This window comes from Cydia splendana, chromosome 19 (genome assembly GCF_910591565.1).
Source record: "Cydia splendana chromosome 19, ilCydSple1.2, whole genome shotgun sequence".
NCBI lineage: Eukaryota > Metazoa > Arthropoda > Insecta > Lepidoptera > Tortricidae > Cydia > Cydia splendana.
The window spans coordinates 16,333,667-16,353,199 of NC_085978.1; the positions used below are offsets into that span (position 1 = coordinate 16,333,667).

The following is a 19,533-nucleotide window of genomic DNA, read 5'->3' on the forward strand; positions in this document are numbered from 1 at the left end:
AAACATTTATTGAACAAATTATGGTTACAAAGTGAGGTCTAAATCGAAAACGTCATATACCGGCCCCTTAAGTAAATATAAATCAACTGACAAATGTGAATAGGTAGTATAAATATAAATGTAAATTGCTTCCAAAGACCAAAATAGCTTTATAAGAACTGAAAATTATATCTTGACCATCATCTTATTCCTTTAGCTGAGGATTAGAAAAAGGACTTACGTGCTCCTAAAATACTCCCTTTCGCTTTAGTTTACAAAAAGTCCTCATTTAAGTCCACCTATTGAAATGGAGGGGCAATTAAGATGCATTCACATGACAGTTAACTTTTGTGGAGCAACATTAGTTAACTTACCTAGTTATTTACTGTAGCACAGTGTTGCTCCTCAAAATATAGCTGCCGTGTGGATGCACTTTTATGGAAATCCTCCACTGAGCATGACCCGGCATAGGTTATAGGTTATAGGTTCTCGCGGGCTTGGTTTCCGCAACTCGACGTCATATTAATGCGCCTATTTTGCGTGATGGGTTGGCGGCACTATTCTTGCCAACCCAACTCTACCAAGAAGCCTAGCCCCTTGACGTTGCCGACGACTTCTGGGAGAGACCCCGGCGAGCCGAGCTGTTGTGCCCGGTATTCTGCCACTCCTGGGCATTCGAGAATAACGTGGGCGGCTGTTTCCTCCGCCTCCATGCATGCTCTGCAGAGGGGGCTATCTGTAACACGTGGCCCGGCATGTTCTTAGCCAGTTTTATAGTAATGTGGTTGGGGCCCTTACACAATGCTATTGTACCTATGAGTCTACCAAGCCAACTTCATTTTCCTGAATATGCTTTTATTTTAAATTTTCGCTTTCTCTATGTAACTTATTTAAAACTTTAGGTCCACATAGACGACCTACTGCGCTCTGCTCACCAGATACCGAGGTAGATCTTCGAAAATTGTATATAGAAGAGCTCCCATTTCCTCGCGCTCGAATACATAGCTCGTTGTATAAAATATGTAAGTACTGTTAAACCTGTAAAACAATAAGCATACATAGCAGTGTCATTTTTGGATTTGTCTGAGTTTTTATTAGATTTATACAAATACTAGCTTTTGCCCGCGACTTCGTCTGCGTGGAATCAGTAACATCAGCTAGTGTTAAGTCTAGCACCTGAATAAAGTTAATAGCAATCATTCAATTTGAGCATAAGGCAATTCATTAACTCTCTCAATTCCACCCCCTTTTCACTCTCATTAGGGATGATTCCCGATATAAAAACTACCCATGTCCTTCCCCGTGACTCAAAATATGTCTATGCCAAATTTCAACTAAATCGGTTCAGCGGTTTATGCGTGAAGAGGTAACAGACAGACAGACAGACAGACTTTCGCATTTATAATATTACTAGCTTTTGCCCGCGACTTCGTCTGCGTCGAATTAGAGTTAGACCAAGAAAAGTCTGCAGCGGATTTGATAGCCCACGCAGTGAAAGTGTCATTTATACGTCATAATTTCATAGAAGTTTGACGTTTAAAATAACACGTGCACTGCGTGGGCTATCAAATCCGCTGCAGACTTTTAATGGACTGACTTTAGTACCAGCAGCTAGAGTAAGTACAGCGCCTGGATAAAATCTAATAGCTATTCGAGCATAATATAATTAATTGTTTACACCAATTAACAGGCACTTCATTAATTTTCTCATTTCCACCCCCCTTTTCACCCTCTTTAGGGATGGCTTCTGACATAAAAACTATCTTATGTCCTTCCCCGGGACTTAAACCATCTCTCTGCCAAATTTAAACTAAATCCGTTCAGCGGTTTAAGCGTGAAGAGGTAACAGACAGACAGACAGACACACTTTCGCATTTATAATATTAGTATGGTTATACATATATTAGCATGGATAAGTTGCCATAGAATTATGTATTTACATTTGAATAAATAGCACACCTGAAGGAAAATATTCCAGTTAGTTTTGGACCATAGTTGGGTGATTTATCGTACCAATTGTGTACTAAATAAATAATTGTGTTCTAAATAAAAATGCGAAATCGTGCAAAGGACATGGCTCCCTGCTTCACCTGCCACAAATGCGGTCGCAAATGCCGGTCGCGCATTGGCTTATACAGCCACGAGAGACGTTGTACCTACCTCGCTTACAGACGCTGCATAAATCATCTGTCAAGATGTTAAAGACCTCATGATGTGTACTAAATCCTCATATGATAAAAAATCCAAAAAGCAATATGGGGTTGCCAGAGAGCATGACGTAAGAATGTAAATACATCTCATTGTAGCATATTATGGTATTGTAAACTCGAGTGGTAGAATCCATTATTCATCACCATAATGAATATTTACATCATGTTCCGACTCTTTACATATATATGACTCGTTCAGCTTTATCTGATCTTCGTGTATCACGGTTTCTTATTTGTGCATCTCAAGGAAGTCTCTTTGTATATTCTTGACAATATTTACAAAATAACAGGTTATGAAATAGGTGCTAACAATTATATGAGTACTTATATTAGCAAACACGAGTTAGAAAAATAAAAACATCCAAGCACGTGTAAATATAGTTATTTGTTACCTACCTAAATATTCACTATTGGATTCTATGTTAATATTCTACAAATATAAATACTTATAATATTCGTAAACACAAACGAGAAAATTAAAAATGTACATACAAGAGAAACGTAGAAAGAATGCCACGACATGGCCTTGTCTTATGTTGCTGGATACTTTCCATCGCTGATCTTCCGATGAGACCATCAAGTGAGAATATTGACAGCAGGTATAATTATAACAAGTAACACGATTTGAAAGTTCAATGTATAAGTATCTCACTTAGGTACCATCGCCCACAATGTTAACTGTCCACTGGTAAACTTTATTACAAAAGGCATACGGTCCACCGATGGACAGTTAGGAGTGTTGCTGTTTGTACTACTCATTTTTTTATGCCGTTATTTTGTGCTAATTTAAATATCCTCTATAAATAATACAAACTTAAAAAAAAACATTTCTTATAACCTTTCGAAAGCTGGCGGGATACCGCTCTCTGGATCGATCAAAGTGGCGTGCTCTTGTGTTGGAGGCCAAGACTAACTTCGTGGTCAAATCTCGGGTTTGCTGTAAGTGGCAGAAATAAAACGAATATTCTCGAAATAAAATGCAAAAAAAAAAATACTAAAAATTCGGTCAGGACACAGCATATAGAAAAGAATATTATAACTTACGGAGGCCAGTAAGTTACTAAAAATCATAATTTTGACCGGTATGTATGGCTTGTTAATCTGTTCCATCATCCTTAAGTTCTCATTATAATTTGATTAATGGTTTGATTCAACCGATCCTAAGGACAGAAGGAGTAATAAAACACCATGTAACCTAAAAGCCTATATTCCCACACTTAATCTATATCTAGTTTCTTGAAGCTGCCCTGGATACCGAACAGGTCTTCGACGGTGGTCTTCTTGCCCTTCCGGAGTGCCTCATTCACTCGTCGCCGGTTCTCATCGCGGAAAAAGTCTCGGTTGCTCTGGAGTAGCTCAAAGGTCTCCTCTGGAACCAAATATGTTTATGTTCAAACTTTTTGCGCGTAGATCTCGAGAGGCCTTTGACACGTTAAAATATTTACAGTATGAATATAATGGTTAAACTTTTATCATCATTCATGCACTTAATGTACTGTCCGGATTCAGACTACACCAGCATTACTGAGTAGGTACTGCAGTAATGTACTGACGTTACTGGCGTCTGCATTGCTGTCGCAAGTCGCAAATGTCAAAATCGATGTTGTTGTCGGGACTTTTGCACTCACCAGCATTAGTTTGGATCCCAACACTAACTTTATAGTGGCGTTACGGTTATTCATAAAAGTCAGTGAAATCTACATTTGTCATTTGTGTGTGTCAGAAAGAGCCAAAATTAAGATTTGCTATTATGACGGGACTAGTCTATATTTTGCTGCCCCGTTATTAATACTTTGAACACCACGCCTATCGTGGGCGGCGCGTTATTGTGAACCTTGTCAGAATGCACAAAAGTTCATATTGGGTTGTAGCTGCGCGCGTCAGTCGACGTCTTTTACGGTCAAAGGGTCAAAACTCACCTTTAATAGTTTCAAAGTCCTTATAACCCCCCCCTGATCCCTTCGGCAGCGCTGCCTTCGGGATGTACTTGTAGACGCTGTCGGACCCTCGCTGGTGGATGCAGATCAGCTCTAGCAAGTCCTTCTTGAGGAAGGGCTTCAGCATCATCATCAGCTTGTCCATCCAGCCAGGCGCGTTCAGGAAGTGCACCGCTTTTAGCTTTACCAACATGCATTCCTGAAAATAATAGAAAATGGATACTATTTAAACCATCATGTTTTTTAACCTATTATACAAAGAAAAAAAAACATTAAAACTAACTATGAACTAAACATTTAAAAGGTATATTTAATTTGCTTTCATTTGATTCTTCACAAGTTTACACTAAAAGTTGGCAGCGATTACCGGCTCTGAACTATAGAACTACCCCTAGGGAAAGCACTACAAGATTAGAAATAGATTATAAATTGAACACTAACCTGCAGAAAGTATAGTACTTGACGAATTGCCATAATTTCCACTCTCGCAAGATGACCGGCTACTGCCGTATCCAAATCTACAATCAGCTCGAATCTGAAAACAGCAAAATATATTTATAAAGGTAAATATTTTATTAAGCAAAAATATAAAATGTAAATCGCATCCCACGTGATAATAAATGGCCTATCAGCTCACCTATAAGCCATCATAGAAAAACGAAGTGTCAGAAGCTTACGGAAATGACTTTTCGTGGCATCTGCCATCCAGACACATTTACTTTTCGATCGACCTTTGTCTATAAGTAATTGCCATTCTGGCTACTGCTCTTAAAATATATGATGACCTACCCTGGCCAAGTCCCCTCTTCGTACTGCCACAGATCGAAGACCATCATGAATGTGCGCACGACATCCACGAAATTAAAGTGACGGGGGTCAGGGTCGATCAGGCGCGCGTAGAAGCCGCGGTAGCCGCGCACCAGCGGCATGGAGAGGGGGGCAAATACCCTGAAAAAATACAATTCAATTAATAATAAGGTAAATTTGAAGAAGATCGTCTATAAGGAAAGACCGTCTACGAGCTCTTTCGTCGCTCTTGACTTTTGCGTTTGTACACATGCTCCACATACAGCAGGTCGATAGAGCAGAAGGAGCGAAGCTCTTCCTTTCCGACTGTGTCTGAGCGACGTATGTATACAAATACGACGGTTTTTGCCCTATGCCGGCCTTCCAGCAATTTTTGTATACATTTCTTCCCCGTCATTGAATTGAGGACATAATCTTTACAATTTTTTTCTTTCTTATCACCGCTAGCTAATGTTTGTCTGCAAGAGATTGCCCTTTAGCGATGATGTCTTTGTTAATGTTTCTCTGCCTGTATTTAAACCGCGTGAGGTGTGCATTGACGAGTGTTGTACCTACTTGCATTGTATTAATATTCATTATCATATTGGTAAGGCGTGCGACTTTTAAGCCGAGGGTCACTGGCAAACCCGGTTTCAATGACTGTTTGACTGTGACTTCATCACACTTAATACCTCTATTCATATAGTATGAATATCCTCTTAAAAGGACTAAGTATACACTTGTGTATAAACAATAAACATTTACCCTAAGATGTTATCTTCAAGTTTACCTGTTATCGTGACATTTTGTCCTTCTTTAATTTTCTACCAAAATACAACTCTAAGCCCATAACATGAAGGTGTATTTTAGTTTGTTCTTCCACAGCTCATTCGCTCTTTTGACAAGAAGGATTTCCTAAAGCAATCGACTTTATTGCCATTATGAAAAGGGCTATATTAGCCTGTTTTTAAAGTCGATAGATCGTTTTAACTTAAAAAGGCTTAGTATTTTTGGTACGGGCACGGTCTTGAACCATTTAAGGGTTTAATTAATTTGGTTCTCAATACTATCGCTAATGAAAGACCAATGTAAAATGAACCTGAAGTGGGTCAACAATGAATGTCCACAAAGTGACCTTGTCACTGTAAGCAATTACTTATGTCACTGTGAATACTGTATAATTATTATTGTTGGAATGGTTGCAGTTTTCCTCAACTGTGCTGGGAATTCATTGTCATTTAAATGATTAAGTACGTCATTTTAAGCCACAAAACGGCGGATTGTCGCTGTGGTGTGATAAAAAACTTAAAAAAACACTCTGTTATGTGCAGAACAGGGACATGTTCGGATTGTCTATTGAAATGACATGACTTGACTAATTGAGCTCAACAAACGTTACAGGCAATATAAGCGTGTTTAGTGAAAATCTAAATGAGTCGAATACTTAATGGCTCCTCTACACGAATGGCCAACGCAGGCCAATCCAAGGGACGCATTTATGCATTAGAGGGAGCAAGTGATATTGCTATCTCAGTCTACCGCATGGCTGCGTCCCTTGGATTGGCCGGCGTTGGCCATTCGTGTAGAGGAGCCATAATACACAGTCTCTCTTCAGTCAGCCTTCTTGTCAAAGCACCGTTCCTTGAAGTAGGGCGTGAAGAGCGAACGCTGCATGCGGTGCAGGTCCAGGTGCTCGGCTACTTCTCGCAACAGTATGTTGTTAGATCCAGCCGGCTTAGCCAAGGTGACAATCGCTATCGCTACGACAACGAAACGTTTTGTGGCTCTCTGGGCCCGATTCGGATTTTGGAATAGACATCTATTAGACATCTTTTAGATATCACCAAGATACGATAACGATATGTTTAAGATCTAACCTGTCAAATTTGACATTTGCGCGATTCTGGAGATACTGTTGAACGATTTCCACGGGATATGACTTAGAGATCCAATTCACATCTAAAAGACATCTTACTCTATCTAACGGAAAAGTGACATTGGTTGCCCGAATTGCGCTGCAAAAGAAAACAAGTTGATATCTAAACTATAACGTATCTAGAATGGATCTAGTACGTGTCGTCTCTTGTGAATATCTTGAAGTTCGAATACGGCAGTCTATCACTCTTCCATATTAGTGCGACAGTGACAGTTGAATTTCGATCGCTACGGAGCTTAAGCGATTGGCATGTTGGCTACGCGGCCAGGTCTAAGGAAACTTACACAGTCTCCAAGGTGTATTCGGCCTTCTTGTCAAAGCAGCGGTCCTTGAAGTAGGGCGTGAAGAGAGTGCGGAGCGTGAAGTGCAGGTCCAGCACCTGCTTGGCTACTTCTGCGCTGTTCTCGCAGCAGTGGTACGTCACCAGGAGGTCCAGGTCTGCGAGGAAATACGTAAATTCATTTAATAAATATTCTATAGTTCGTTTTTTTAGCATTAGAAAGAACTTGAAAGAAGGTAAGCGATCTTAGCATGTCTTTTAATTGAAAAACGCTTTGTAAAATCAGTAACTATTACTTATGAAAGCAGAAGAATATAAATGATCGTATTAGATTCATAATTGTTACATATTTGCCGTAACTTATTTTTGAAACGTGTTTTTCAATTAAAAGACACATCAAGATTGTTTACCTTATTTCTAATGCTAAAAAAAAACGAACTATAGTTAGGATACAAAAAGGCTTTCGTCGTTAGTATCTACAAAGTTTTATTAATTTTCGGGCTCGTAAAAATATACCTATCAGTCGAGATGACGATTTAATTGAGTGTGTGATCAAATGCCACAATGACAGTTACAAAATGCGGTTCCTCATATGTTCATCATAGAGAGCTTATAATATGTGTGTAGATAAAGCAGTGTATATGTACAAAATTAGGCATTTAAACACGTGTACTTGCTTTCGGCTCGTTTCATTATCCCACACACGTATTTTAAATGCCATTCATTACGTAGCCGTCACATAAACTACTATAATAGTTTCCCATAAAAAACACTTGTTTTGCTCTATTCGAACCGACAATAATAATAATTCTATGGCTACAGGCAAATTTATGAAATCGCAGCGACCATCTTTGAAGAAAACGTATAACTTGAAAACGTGGTTTCCTCCGTTTTGCACGTTTTCTGCCATAATTTGACGTTTCACGGCACTGTCGGGAGCTATTCTCACAGCTTGCTAAGGTAATTTAAAATCATGTCAGTGTCATGGGGTCTTTTGGGCTGGCTACGGTCCGGGGTGGCACCATGTAGCCTAGTTTAATATATAGTGGTTGGAGATCCTGATAATACATACAAATCCTGTTGGAGATTACATCATTTGTAAGTTGATAACGAAGCTTTGGTATTCACTTGACGAAGCCTGCGTTGTTGATCACAAACTATGCATAGACTTTCTATTTACTACTTTATATTTCTTACCAAAATAAAAAGAATTAAATGTACTTGAAGTTTATAAACTTAAACTCAGAGCCCGATTCAGATTCCACATTTTTTGGTTTTGAACTGGTTTTGATATGACCTTGGTGCTCGCTGACGCTATTGGTGCATGCGAAATGAAGAAAAAGTCGAACAAAACTATCGTCAAGGTCTTATCAAAACCGGATCAAAAATACAACAAAATGTTAAATTAGAATTGACCTCTAGTTTTTATGGGTGATGTACGATGTACAATGCTCTAAGGCAGCGGTCAGCAATCTTTTAGCAGCCAAGGGCCACATAGTAGGTAATGAAGTTGTCGCGGGCCGCACTTTGTTAATATTTAATGACTTTATCAGACATTATCGTTTGTCAATGTTACATACAAAATAGCCAGGGAGGCTCGCGGGCCGCAAGTGAGACGTTCGCGGGCCGCTAGTGGCCCGCGGGCCGCCTGTTGCCGACCGATGCTCTAAGGAAAGGGTCAGTATAAACCAGTTCTGAAGCAACCACTAGGGTTAGTTTAGGTACGATGAGAATATCGTCTATCCTCGTAATTATAAGTTATTATTGTTTAAGAGTTGTCGCACTGCAGCCGCAGACGGATATCGCAAACTAAATTATCTGTCATTAAATTAATTGCTATCAACTGTCCTCTTAGAAAAGGCAGATTCCACGAAGTATAAGTTAGGTAGTTGTTACAATACTTACAATAACCTAGTTGGGTCAAACAGATCACTGTGTTATGTCTTTCCTGTAGACATACACAAGAGTTAAGGGCTATAAAGGTTAATTTTCTTATTTAACCCTTATCCACGTGAAAAGGTCCTCCTTTTATTTAGAGAACTATGATAAAATCATTGCTTACATGCCCACAAGCTGTTAACTATTGCCCACAGGAGAGAAAAATGTGCTGTTCGCGCGAACACTAGTATTTTTGATATCGATACGACTATTTGTTTAGGCGACAGGTATCACGACTCCGCCATTTTTAAAAATTTCCAAAAACCGGATTGACAATTTTTTTTTATTTAGTCATAGAATCCGGTCACAAAGTTTCATGAGAATCAGTTAAGAATTGCGACCTGTAGAGGAGAACATCCGGACATACGAAAGCAAATTGCCCGAGTCAAAACGTAGACCTTCGCTACGCTTCGGTCAATTAACTAAAAACGGTCCGGGTTGGGGTTGAGGCATCTGACACTTCGTTTTCTATGATGGGCGATACGTGACAACGTGATGCTAATATTGAAAACGTACTGCCGTATTCGAACTTCAAGATATTCACAAGAGACGACACGTACTAGATCCATTCTAGATACGTTATAGTTTAGATATCAACTAGTTCTCTTTTGCAGCGCAATTCGGGCAACCAACGTCACTTTTACGTTAGATAGAGTAAGATCTATTAGATGTGAATTGGATCTCTAAGTCATATCCTGTGGAAATCGTTCAACAGTCTCCAGAATCGCGCAAATGTCAAATTTGACAGGTTAGATCTTAAACACATCGTTATCGTATCTTGGTGATGTCTATTTCAAAATCCGAATCGGGCCCAAAGTGTCGTACGTACCCATTATAAAATATACCTAAAATTATTCAAATAGGTATGGTGTCATCAAGGCATTAACTAGTTTAAATCACATTTGTCCTTGGACTAATCATTTTAAAAACAACTATTATTCTTTACAATGCAAAGGAAATGATTTGAATGAACATTATGTACAATTTTGTACCTATATTTAATAAGTATTATCCTACAGCAATTTAGAGATAAATTTCATACAATTTGCTGAATTGTTCAACTGACAAAATTCATTTCCTGTTATTTAAAATCGATTTCAGTTTGAGCAGGATGAGTGTAATTTTCACTTTTTTTCACGCATAATATCACGTAACAGCCATTGGTAAATAATTTTGAATATGGCATCTGTTGCTCGAGGATACGACAAAAAATTGAATAAGTATTTAAATGGTTGTTACCGCAGTTACCGTGGTGGGGTATTCCTTTTAATTATCTTGCCACGGAATAAATATAGACGAAGATCTCGATACATTTTTGACTTCGAAAAACGGTCCATATTAAGACTGACTCTTATCTGACACATACCTAATATCATTTTTTTTAAGTTCTCTCCTCAGCCCGCAGCTTGAATATTATCTAATACACAAATTCCCGTAAAAAAGTGGGAGCGTTTAGGCGGGCCAGTTTAGGTTTAGGTCAAAATCTGATAAAGTACGATTCTGGTTATACTAGATTCATCATAGGTCTGTTTCTGAATCAGATACTTTCAGGGCATGACTTGTAAGGTGGAAGTCACTTTCTCTTTAAGTTAATTTCTGACTAGGTCAGATTCTGGGTAGATCATTGTCATAATGGTATTACTGTCACGGGGAGTATTCCTTGCCCGGCTGGGGCTTTGCCCTGGGGAAACTCACGGACAATTAAGGTTACTAAATTAACCAATCTAAATCTTAACCAAAAACTCAAGCAGGTGCTTACACTTATTTCCATCAACTATTCAGGGGTTTCTAAAGGATGTCAAAATGAAATGTTAGTTTTGTGACACATAATTTATTTCTATTCTCACACTGAGGAAGTTGTTCTACAAGTAAATCATTTATTAAGCTAGCATTAAGCACCTTATTCTATAATGTCAGACGATAGAGCCGGGTCGTGCCAAAAATGGTTCTACAATGATTTACAAGCAGACCTATCTAAATTTGTTAGTACCTAATTTATCATTTGCCATCACATACGATTTAATAAATTCTCTAACTTTAAATTTGGAAAAAGCTTCTAGGATGGAAGGAAAGCGTACACCAACCTCATAACAATATTGCACCGCGGAGCACCACAGAAAGCCTAAGGCCTCAGCTTGAAGGTGTCGTCTCCTCCACCCAGCAGAAAAGCGAAATTCTCATGGCGAACAGCTCACCATACGCACTTGAAGTTTTAGGAATATGGACAGACTTCCATACTCTGATATGCGAACTGATTTCACATACGTAGTAACACAAAAACGAAAACCCCAGTCAGCTGAAAGAAACAATTCAAGATTAATAACTAGAAGCATGTGCTCTGCTAACCTAAGAGACATTATATGATCTAAGTTTCTCACCAGCTGGAAATTCCTAGAGTGGACTCATCTCACAGCTCTGATACTCCCTCCCACCACATTGTTTTACCAGCAGACTGGAAACAAAGCAAAATGGTCAAACAAAGATTCAACAAGGAGTTGCACCTGAGGACATCCATATATATTATCATATTCTACTTACTGTTTGTGGCAAAATAACAACAGCATGAGCTCCCTAGCTCATGGATGCAGCGGCTACTGCATAACCAAGCCTCTGATCGATGCTACCAGAGCATGATGTACTTCGCTTCACTGTTCTATGTATAAAAGATGCCCATCCAGGGCGAAAACCAGCCAGGAAATGATCTCGAACCATTCTGTCCCTGGGATGACACAATCAAAATAACAGTAACTAATGAAATTCATGGAATAATTTTATATGCAAGTATAACATATAGAAATAAATCATATTTAATTATCTAAACATATTTCCACCTTTTTTGTATTTAAAAATTAAGTTTTGATTTAAATATTTAATTAATATTATTCCATCATTTTAGGATTTATTTTGAAGTAGCAACACCATCAGATTAAATTAGTTTCTAATTGGCCAAATGGCTGTCATTTGTTTTGTTGCTACATCAATGACTTCCTTGCCATTAAACAAAACTATACTATATTCGAGACAATCCTAAAAACGTTAAACTGAATCATTCATGCAAAGTGCCGTGTCACAATACCCCTCTCCCCGCTGTTGCGTTTTACCAAGGGTAAAACGCTCGCTGTCCTCAGCGACTATCCTAAATCCAAAACATGTGTCACAAAGAAAAGTAAACAAAACAATACTAAACTACCTCGACCATACCTAGTATGGGAGCACCTAAAAAAAACAACCAAAATGATTGCTGCAGGTCCCGAAAACTCTATCCTTAAAAAACCAAAGTATTCAACCACTCACATTCACAACAAAACCACTATACCAATAATTTTTGAAACTACCAATTCTCGAACCCACGTAACACTAAATACTAAAAAAAATAATGTGGTATCCGAACAGACGGAAAAATCCACACCGCAATCGCCAACTATCCAGTAAACCATCCCTTGGTTCTACCAGCACAACATTGCATCGTTGCGCTGGAAAAACCAAACCAACTGCCAGGACTGATGATCAGCATTCCTAAACCTATCTCTACTAGACCGGGCAAAATAAAAATTCCGAAATAATTCCTACTTCGAAGTTTACTTCATAAACTTGAGAAGCTAAATAAAAATCCAATCCAAAATATAATTAGTAATTCCGAAATTTCCATTCTAATCCTAAAATTGTCGCCACCCTACGGGTTGAGGACACCAATAATTGTCTCAACCCTTCAGGTTGACAACCACAGCAAACCCAAACAGACAAAATACCTATCCTCAAAAAAAAACCAACAACAAACGGTTGAATTGGACACATCTTAACTGTGCCAACTCTTCCATTAAACAAAACTAACCAACCCATACCAAAACATCTGGGCCCTTCGAGTTGGTGAGAGTAACCGATCCCCCAACTCTCCGGATCACAAAACAAACCGACCAAAACCTTACACAACTCTGAGGTTGCAACATGCCCAAAAATCTCAACCATTGAGGTTGAGTACTGAAACAGTATCGCACGCCAGGCATGATTGGCGGCGATACCGCGTGTCGCATCTTCGCCTACAAAATATTTCTCGTTGTATCGGCAGCGCGAACACAAAAAATCGTGTGCCTCACCAACGCCTCTATGGCTTGGACTTATGGGCAACACGTACACAAAAAGATACCCACCAGCGAGTACCAAGTCGACGCCTGAAAAGAGCAAGAACCCATCGGAGTACACAAAAAGAACGCAAAACGTCCGTGGTATGCAGTGCGCGCCCCGCCATACCTCACAAAATCTCCTGGGTGTGGACCCCTGTCGACCCAAAACACCAACGCACCAACACGGCGCTCGGGTGTGGTAAGCACCCAAAACTTCTCACAAAAAAAAACCACTGGCCGTATTAAGGATCGCTCCAAAACTTAAAAAATGAGCTAGATTGTAACGCCCCTTTCATACTCCACGCATTTAGAGCACTGTTCCAAGAACCCTTTCATTCATCACACAAAACAAAAAATAGTAGTGAAAACAGACATTGCTGCTCACCACGTTCCGCACATACAGTCGTGATTGAATATTTTTACCACAATATCCAACACTCCAAACGAAACAACCGTAGAACGAAACGTTATGGCGTAAGCGAGGGCGTTTACTCTGGCGGCAAGGAGAAAGCTAAAAAACCGGGACCTTGCGTCCAGAGAAAACCAACACCTCCAAAACCTACCAAAAACCTTGTGTCCGAATCCTTAGGCCCCATTCGCACGACAGCTTAAAAAGCGTTGCGTTAAAACCCGACGTTGGCGCTTTTTTACCGTTTCCAATATTTGTGTTCATATGAACGCTTAAAAATCACTTGTGAGTCGTAATGCCACGTACGCATCTCAGCAAAGCCATACTTTATTTGCTATTACGACGTATTATTTGAATATAGCTTGAATATTTTAGGAATTTGTAAGAATAAGTTGACATTTTTAAGGTGAAACTAATAATAATCTTGACGATTGACACCAAAAATTGACACTTGACAGCCAACTGACAGCAGCGCCGGCGCTTTTTTAACGCTTGTGAGAACAGATACACGGAGTTCCGTATGCTCTATTCAATTTGACGCCAACGTTCAACGCCGAAAATCGAACAGTGCTCGATAAAAAAGCGCCGCGCTTAAAAACCGCCTTCGTGTGAATACATACATGGTTATCCATTGGTGTCATTCAAACGCTTTTTTAACGCGCGTTGAAAAAGCTGCCGTGCGAACGGGGCCTTAATACGCCACGATCCAAACTCCATGTCCAAAATCCAAAACGAAACTTCACCTAGCACCATGCAAAAAACTTCAATTGAACTTAAAACTTGGTGCTAAAAACATTATCGTAACGTTACATCATTAAATGGAATGTATTGAAACAAACCGTAATGATAAACCAAGTTACTCAATAACTTCAAAAAAAACGAGCGTTTATTAAACGCTGACACGTTACGACTTAAGTTTGGACCCTAAAATATCATGTTTCTGAACGCACCCTTTGTTGAACTTATTTATTTACTCTATGGTATAGCGTCTATGCTTTTAAAAAGTTAAATGTCACTGAGATATTTTGCGAATTATAACCTTACCTACAAAAATTTTCGCCGCATTAATCATTTATTACTAGATTTATCTATATTTTAGCCATTTTAAAGTACAACAAATTGGAAAACTAAATACGAGTGTGATCAAACTTCGAACAATACTTAGAACTTCAATATTTAGTTTGTCAAAATGCGACTTGGAATGGAATTAAATCTACTAATAAACACAGGTAATCTACCAAATAATGAGAAACGGAGTCGACTTTCGTTCTCACACTCTAAACTGAACGCAAAACCTCTGTAAAGTTCCCTGTATTTTATAAAATAACCAACCTAGTATGTATAATCAACTCTAATTTTAATGAAATTGTTACAGATTATTATAAAACTGTGCTACCTTTGAACAACAGACCACCATAAAAGCAATAGATATCCAGCTATGCCTATAACTGGACACCGGACTACAGGAATTTGCAACTTTGAAAATCAAACAATGTTAAATCATGAGAACATAGGCACTGGCAGTGCGCTGAAGAAGTATATCTTCACAAATCGAAGTCATTTACTAATCAGGAACCAACAGAAGTCAGTTGCCGGAGACTATCAACCTTGCTGCTGCCGGACACTCAAACATTTCCACTTCTCCGCCGTTCCTGCAAACTTCCAACTACTGCCAGCGACGCCTCAGATTTGATCCACCTTCATAAATAAGTTCAACGGGCATTAAACATTAAAAGTGTACTGAAACCGCCGTTGTATAATAAGTTTAACTCAAAATATTGAAATATGATGGCAAAAGACTTACAAATTGATGTGGCACTATTGTATCATTACTATTTATAATAAACAATGCTAAATTTATTGTGTTTTTTTTTACTACAATGAACCCTTTTTAGCTCTGTGTAAGTATCTTACATATTTCATATAAACAAAATTTGTATCAAAGCTATTGATAACAGTGAAAGCAAGCCACTAACTAAAATAAATTACTACACAAAATTGTCCTAAAATTGCAAGCTTTCAAGTTGAAGTCTATCTAGAAAAAACGTTCCAAAATCAAGTATGTACACACTGTATGTTCATACATTTTACCATAAACAATTTCCTTTGTTCTTAAAGCCCAAAATAACGTTGGATTGTAACTTAAGCTTTCCATCTGTGGCTAAATATCTAATGTTAAAAGGTATTTTGAGTTAAAATTTTACACTTAAACAATACTTCTCAAATTTCTTAACAGTTTCTGCACAAGCTCAATAGCTTTTCGAACTTGACCTAAAAAATCATTAACATTGACTTGACCTTAACAAAATGACATACAACTCAATTTCAGTACTTATAAAAGCTCTGCCCAAATATTTGTCTATAACTAACCAAGTTATACAACAAAATTAAAAAAAAAAATGCTTTTTAAATCCTCAAAAATGCAAAATATCTTAGGTCTCAATCTTTAGAGACAAGCTCACAAGCATAAAAAGTAGCAAAATGTGGTAAAAGTTTGACACTTTCAACTTCCTGACAAAATGTCAGCACAAATTTTACTAACTGAAAATCAAAGCATTTAATTCACGGTTTTCACCATATATTCTGAATTTCGTGCAGTAAATTGGACAAAACTACCTGTAAAACAGCTAAAGCTTAACCTGGATGGTATCAAAGTGTGCAAAGCCAAAGCACAAGCTCAAAATTAATACTTAACCGTAAGTATTACAAAACTTTTTTTATCTATATGTGATGGCAGTGATACAAACTGATTTATGATGGAAATAGAGCTTTAAGACGGAATCTGTGGGCGCCAAATTGTCACGGGGAGTATTCCTTGCCCGGCTGGGGCTTTGCCCTGGGGAAACTCACGGACAATTAAGGTTACTAAATTAACCAATCTAAATCTTAACCAAAAACTCAAGCAGGTGCTTACACTTATTTCCATCAACTATTCAGGGGTTTCTAAAGGATGTCAAAATGAAATGTTAGTTTTGTGACACATAATTTATTTCTATTCTCACACTGAGCAAGTTGTTCTACAAGTAAATCATTTATTAAGCTAGCATTAAGCACCTTATTCTATAATGTCAGACGATAGAGCCGGGTCGTGCCAAAAATGGTTCTACAATGATTTACAAGCAGACCTATCTAAATTTGTTAGTACCTAATTTATCATTTGCCATCACATACGATTTAATAAATTCTCTAACTTTAAATTTGGAAAAAGCTTCTAGGATGGAAGGAAAGCGTACACCAACCTCATAACAATATTGCACCGCGGAGCACCACAGAAAGCCTAAGGCCTCAGCTTGAAGGTGTCGTCTCCTCCACCCAGCAGAAAAGCGAAATTCTCATGGCGAACAGCTCACCATACGCACTTGAAGTTTTAGGAATATGGACAGACTTCCATACTCTGATATGCGAACTGATTTCACATACGTAGTAACACAAAAACGAAAACCCCAGTCAGCTGAAAGAAACAATTCAAGATTAATAACTAGAAGCATGTGCTCTGCTAACCTAAGAGACATTATATGATCTAAGTTTCTCACCAGCTGGAAATTCCTAGAGTGGACTCATCTCACAGCTCTGATACTCCCTCCCACCACATTGTTTTACCAGCAGACTGGAAACAAAGCAAAATGGTCAAACAAAGATTCAACAAGGAGTTGCACCTGAGGACATCCATATATATTATCATATTCTACTTACTGTTTGTGGCAAAATAACAACAGCATGAGCTCCCTAGCTCATGGATGCAGCGGCTACTGCATAACCAAGCCTCTGATCGATGCTACCAGAGCATGATGTACTTCGCTTCACTGTTCTATGTATAAAAGATGCCCATCCAGGGCGAAAACCAGCCAGGAAATGATCTCGAACCATTCTGTCCCTGGGATGACACAATCAAAATAACAGTAACTAATGAAATTCATGGAATAATTTTATATGCAAGTATAACATATAGAAATAAATCATATTTAATTATCTAAACATATTTCCACCTTTTTTGTATTTAAAAATTAAGTTTTGATTTAAATATTTAATTAATATTATTCCATCATTTTAGGATTTATTTTGAAGTAGCAACACCATCAGATTAAATTAGTTTCTAATTGGCCAAATGGCTGTCATTTGTTTTGTTGCTACATCAATGACTTCCTTGCCATTAAACAAAACTATACTATATTCGAGACAATCCTAAAAACGTTAAACTGAATCATTCATGCAAAGTGCCGTGTCACATTACGTCGTATTAGCAAAAAAATTGTTTCTGCAAATTGCATTTTCTTATTATATCAGATTTTCGTTCTGGAACGTTCGCGATGTAGACTAATAGCGATATAGACAAAATGTTACAGTAGTCCTTTTGCGTTCTAGGCCATCCGCGAATAACCCAGGAAGCCAACCTTACCCCAAGAAGAACTGCTACTGGGCCCAAACTGACTCAGAGACATCGGGACGCTCGGAAGGAATTCGTGGCGACCTACGAAAATTGGACCTACGACCAATGGAGCCGCGTACTCTTCAGCGATGAGTGCAGAGTGTGTCTCCATGGCAGCGACAGAAGAGGACGGGTGTACCGAAGACCTGGAGAGAGGTTCGCCCAGTGTTGCTTCGCTGAAACAGTCGCCTACGGTGGAGGTTCCGACATGATGTGGGCTGGGATTTCCATGGAGGCGACGGTTCCGAGCGTCCCGATGTCTCTGAGTCAGTTTGAGCCCAGTAGCAGGTCTTCTTGGGGTAAGGTTGGCTTCCTTGAGGTTTCGCCGAACTGTTGGAGTGCTAACAGGCACAACCCGGTTCCGCATCAGGTCTCGCTGGATGGCAACAGCGGTACGGTGGCGATTACGAAGACTGGAGGTGACGATGAAGCGGTCTTCCCTCTCCGTTGTGCACCGCTGACGGCCAGATCCTTGTTTCCGTTTCAAGGTTCCAAATCGACGAAACCGACGGTAAACTCTGGAGACAGCAGACTGGCTTAAATTCAGCTGCTCAGCAACAGAACGCTGCGAGAATCCTCGATTCACCAAGGCGACGACTTCGGCGGCTTCAGCTTCGGTGGTATCCATTTTTCCAAGGTGATTCCGGTGAAAGATTGCGAGGAGATGTGCACTGGTCAACTTCTGATAAGCGACTGATAAGAAATAACCGGTTAAACCGGTTTTATTGGTCTCAAGGGGGCACAACTCGTGCATATCATAACCATGCAAAATGCTATTTTGTACAAAAACTGCAATAACCTAAAAACTACGCAAGCGAGATCGTTGTCTTTTACTGTTTTTTGTAGCTGAATAAATTCGTAATAAAATTGCATTCAAAGTTTTACTAAAATATTTCCCGCTTTCCGGAAAAACGACCAAAAGTAAAAAATGTTGCTTGAGTCGATTTTTTTGATCGCGAGTGTAATGTATAACCTACCGTCGAGGTACTTTTCTGGCAGATGTGGTTGCGTCTTCAGCCATTCCCGTAACTTCTGAACGTCTTCCGGCGATATGTCGGGGTTCTTGAGGTACTCCTTCTCGACGGGGAACTGTTTCACCGCTTTGGACATTTTAACTGTAACCAAATAAGGAAGAACTTATACATCGTTATATACCGTCTTAGCTTGAGCGACGACGATTAAAGTTATGAAATTTTTGTTTTATATAACGGACAAGTGTGAGTTGGACTCGCCCACCGAGGGTTCCGTACTTTTTAGTATTTTTTTATATATCGGCAACAGAAATAGATAATCTGTGAAAATTTCAACTGTCTAGCTATCACAGTTCAGTTATAGCTAGTATCACGGTTCATTAGATACAGCCTGGTGACAAACAGACAGACAAACGGACAGACGTACAGTGGAGTAACGTCTTAGTGATAAGGTCCCGTTTTTACCCTTTGGGTACGGAACCCTAAAAATAAACAAAGACGTTGAGGAAATGAAAACGTTTAGGTACCCCAAAGCAGCTT

General features: G+C 39.0%; 1 protein-coding gene across 1 annotated transcript; it reads right to left on the bottom strand.

Moving 5' to 3' along the window:
- Positions 1 to 3,380: 3,380 nt before the first annotated feature.
- Positions 3,381 to 19,151, bottom strand: LOC134800148 (clavesin-1-like). The gene is made up of 6 exons (XM_063772621.1): positions 19,000 to 19,151; positions 7,133 to 7,286; positions 4,916 to 5,074; positions 4,568 to 4,661; positions 4,109 to 4,325; positions 3,381 to 3,558 (listed from the first exon to the last, which is right to left on the bottom strand). Exons 1-6 carry the CDS (start codon positions 19,130 to 19,132, stop codon positions 3,407 to 3,409), a joined length of 909 nt encoding a protein of 302 aa, XP_063628691.1. The 5' UTR covers positions 19,133 to 19,151; the 3' UTR covers positions 3,381 to 3,406.
- Between the last annotated feature and the right edge of the window lie 382 nt (positions 19,152 to 19,533).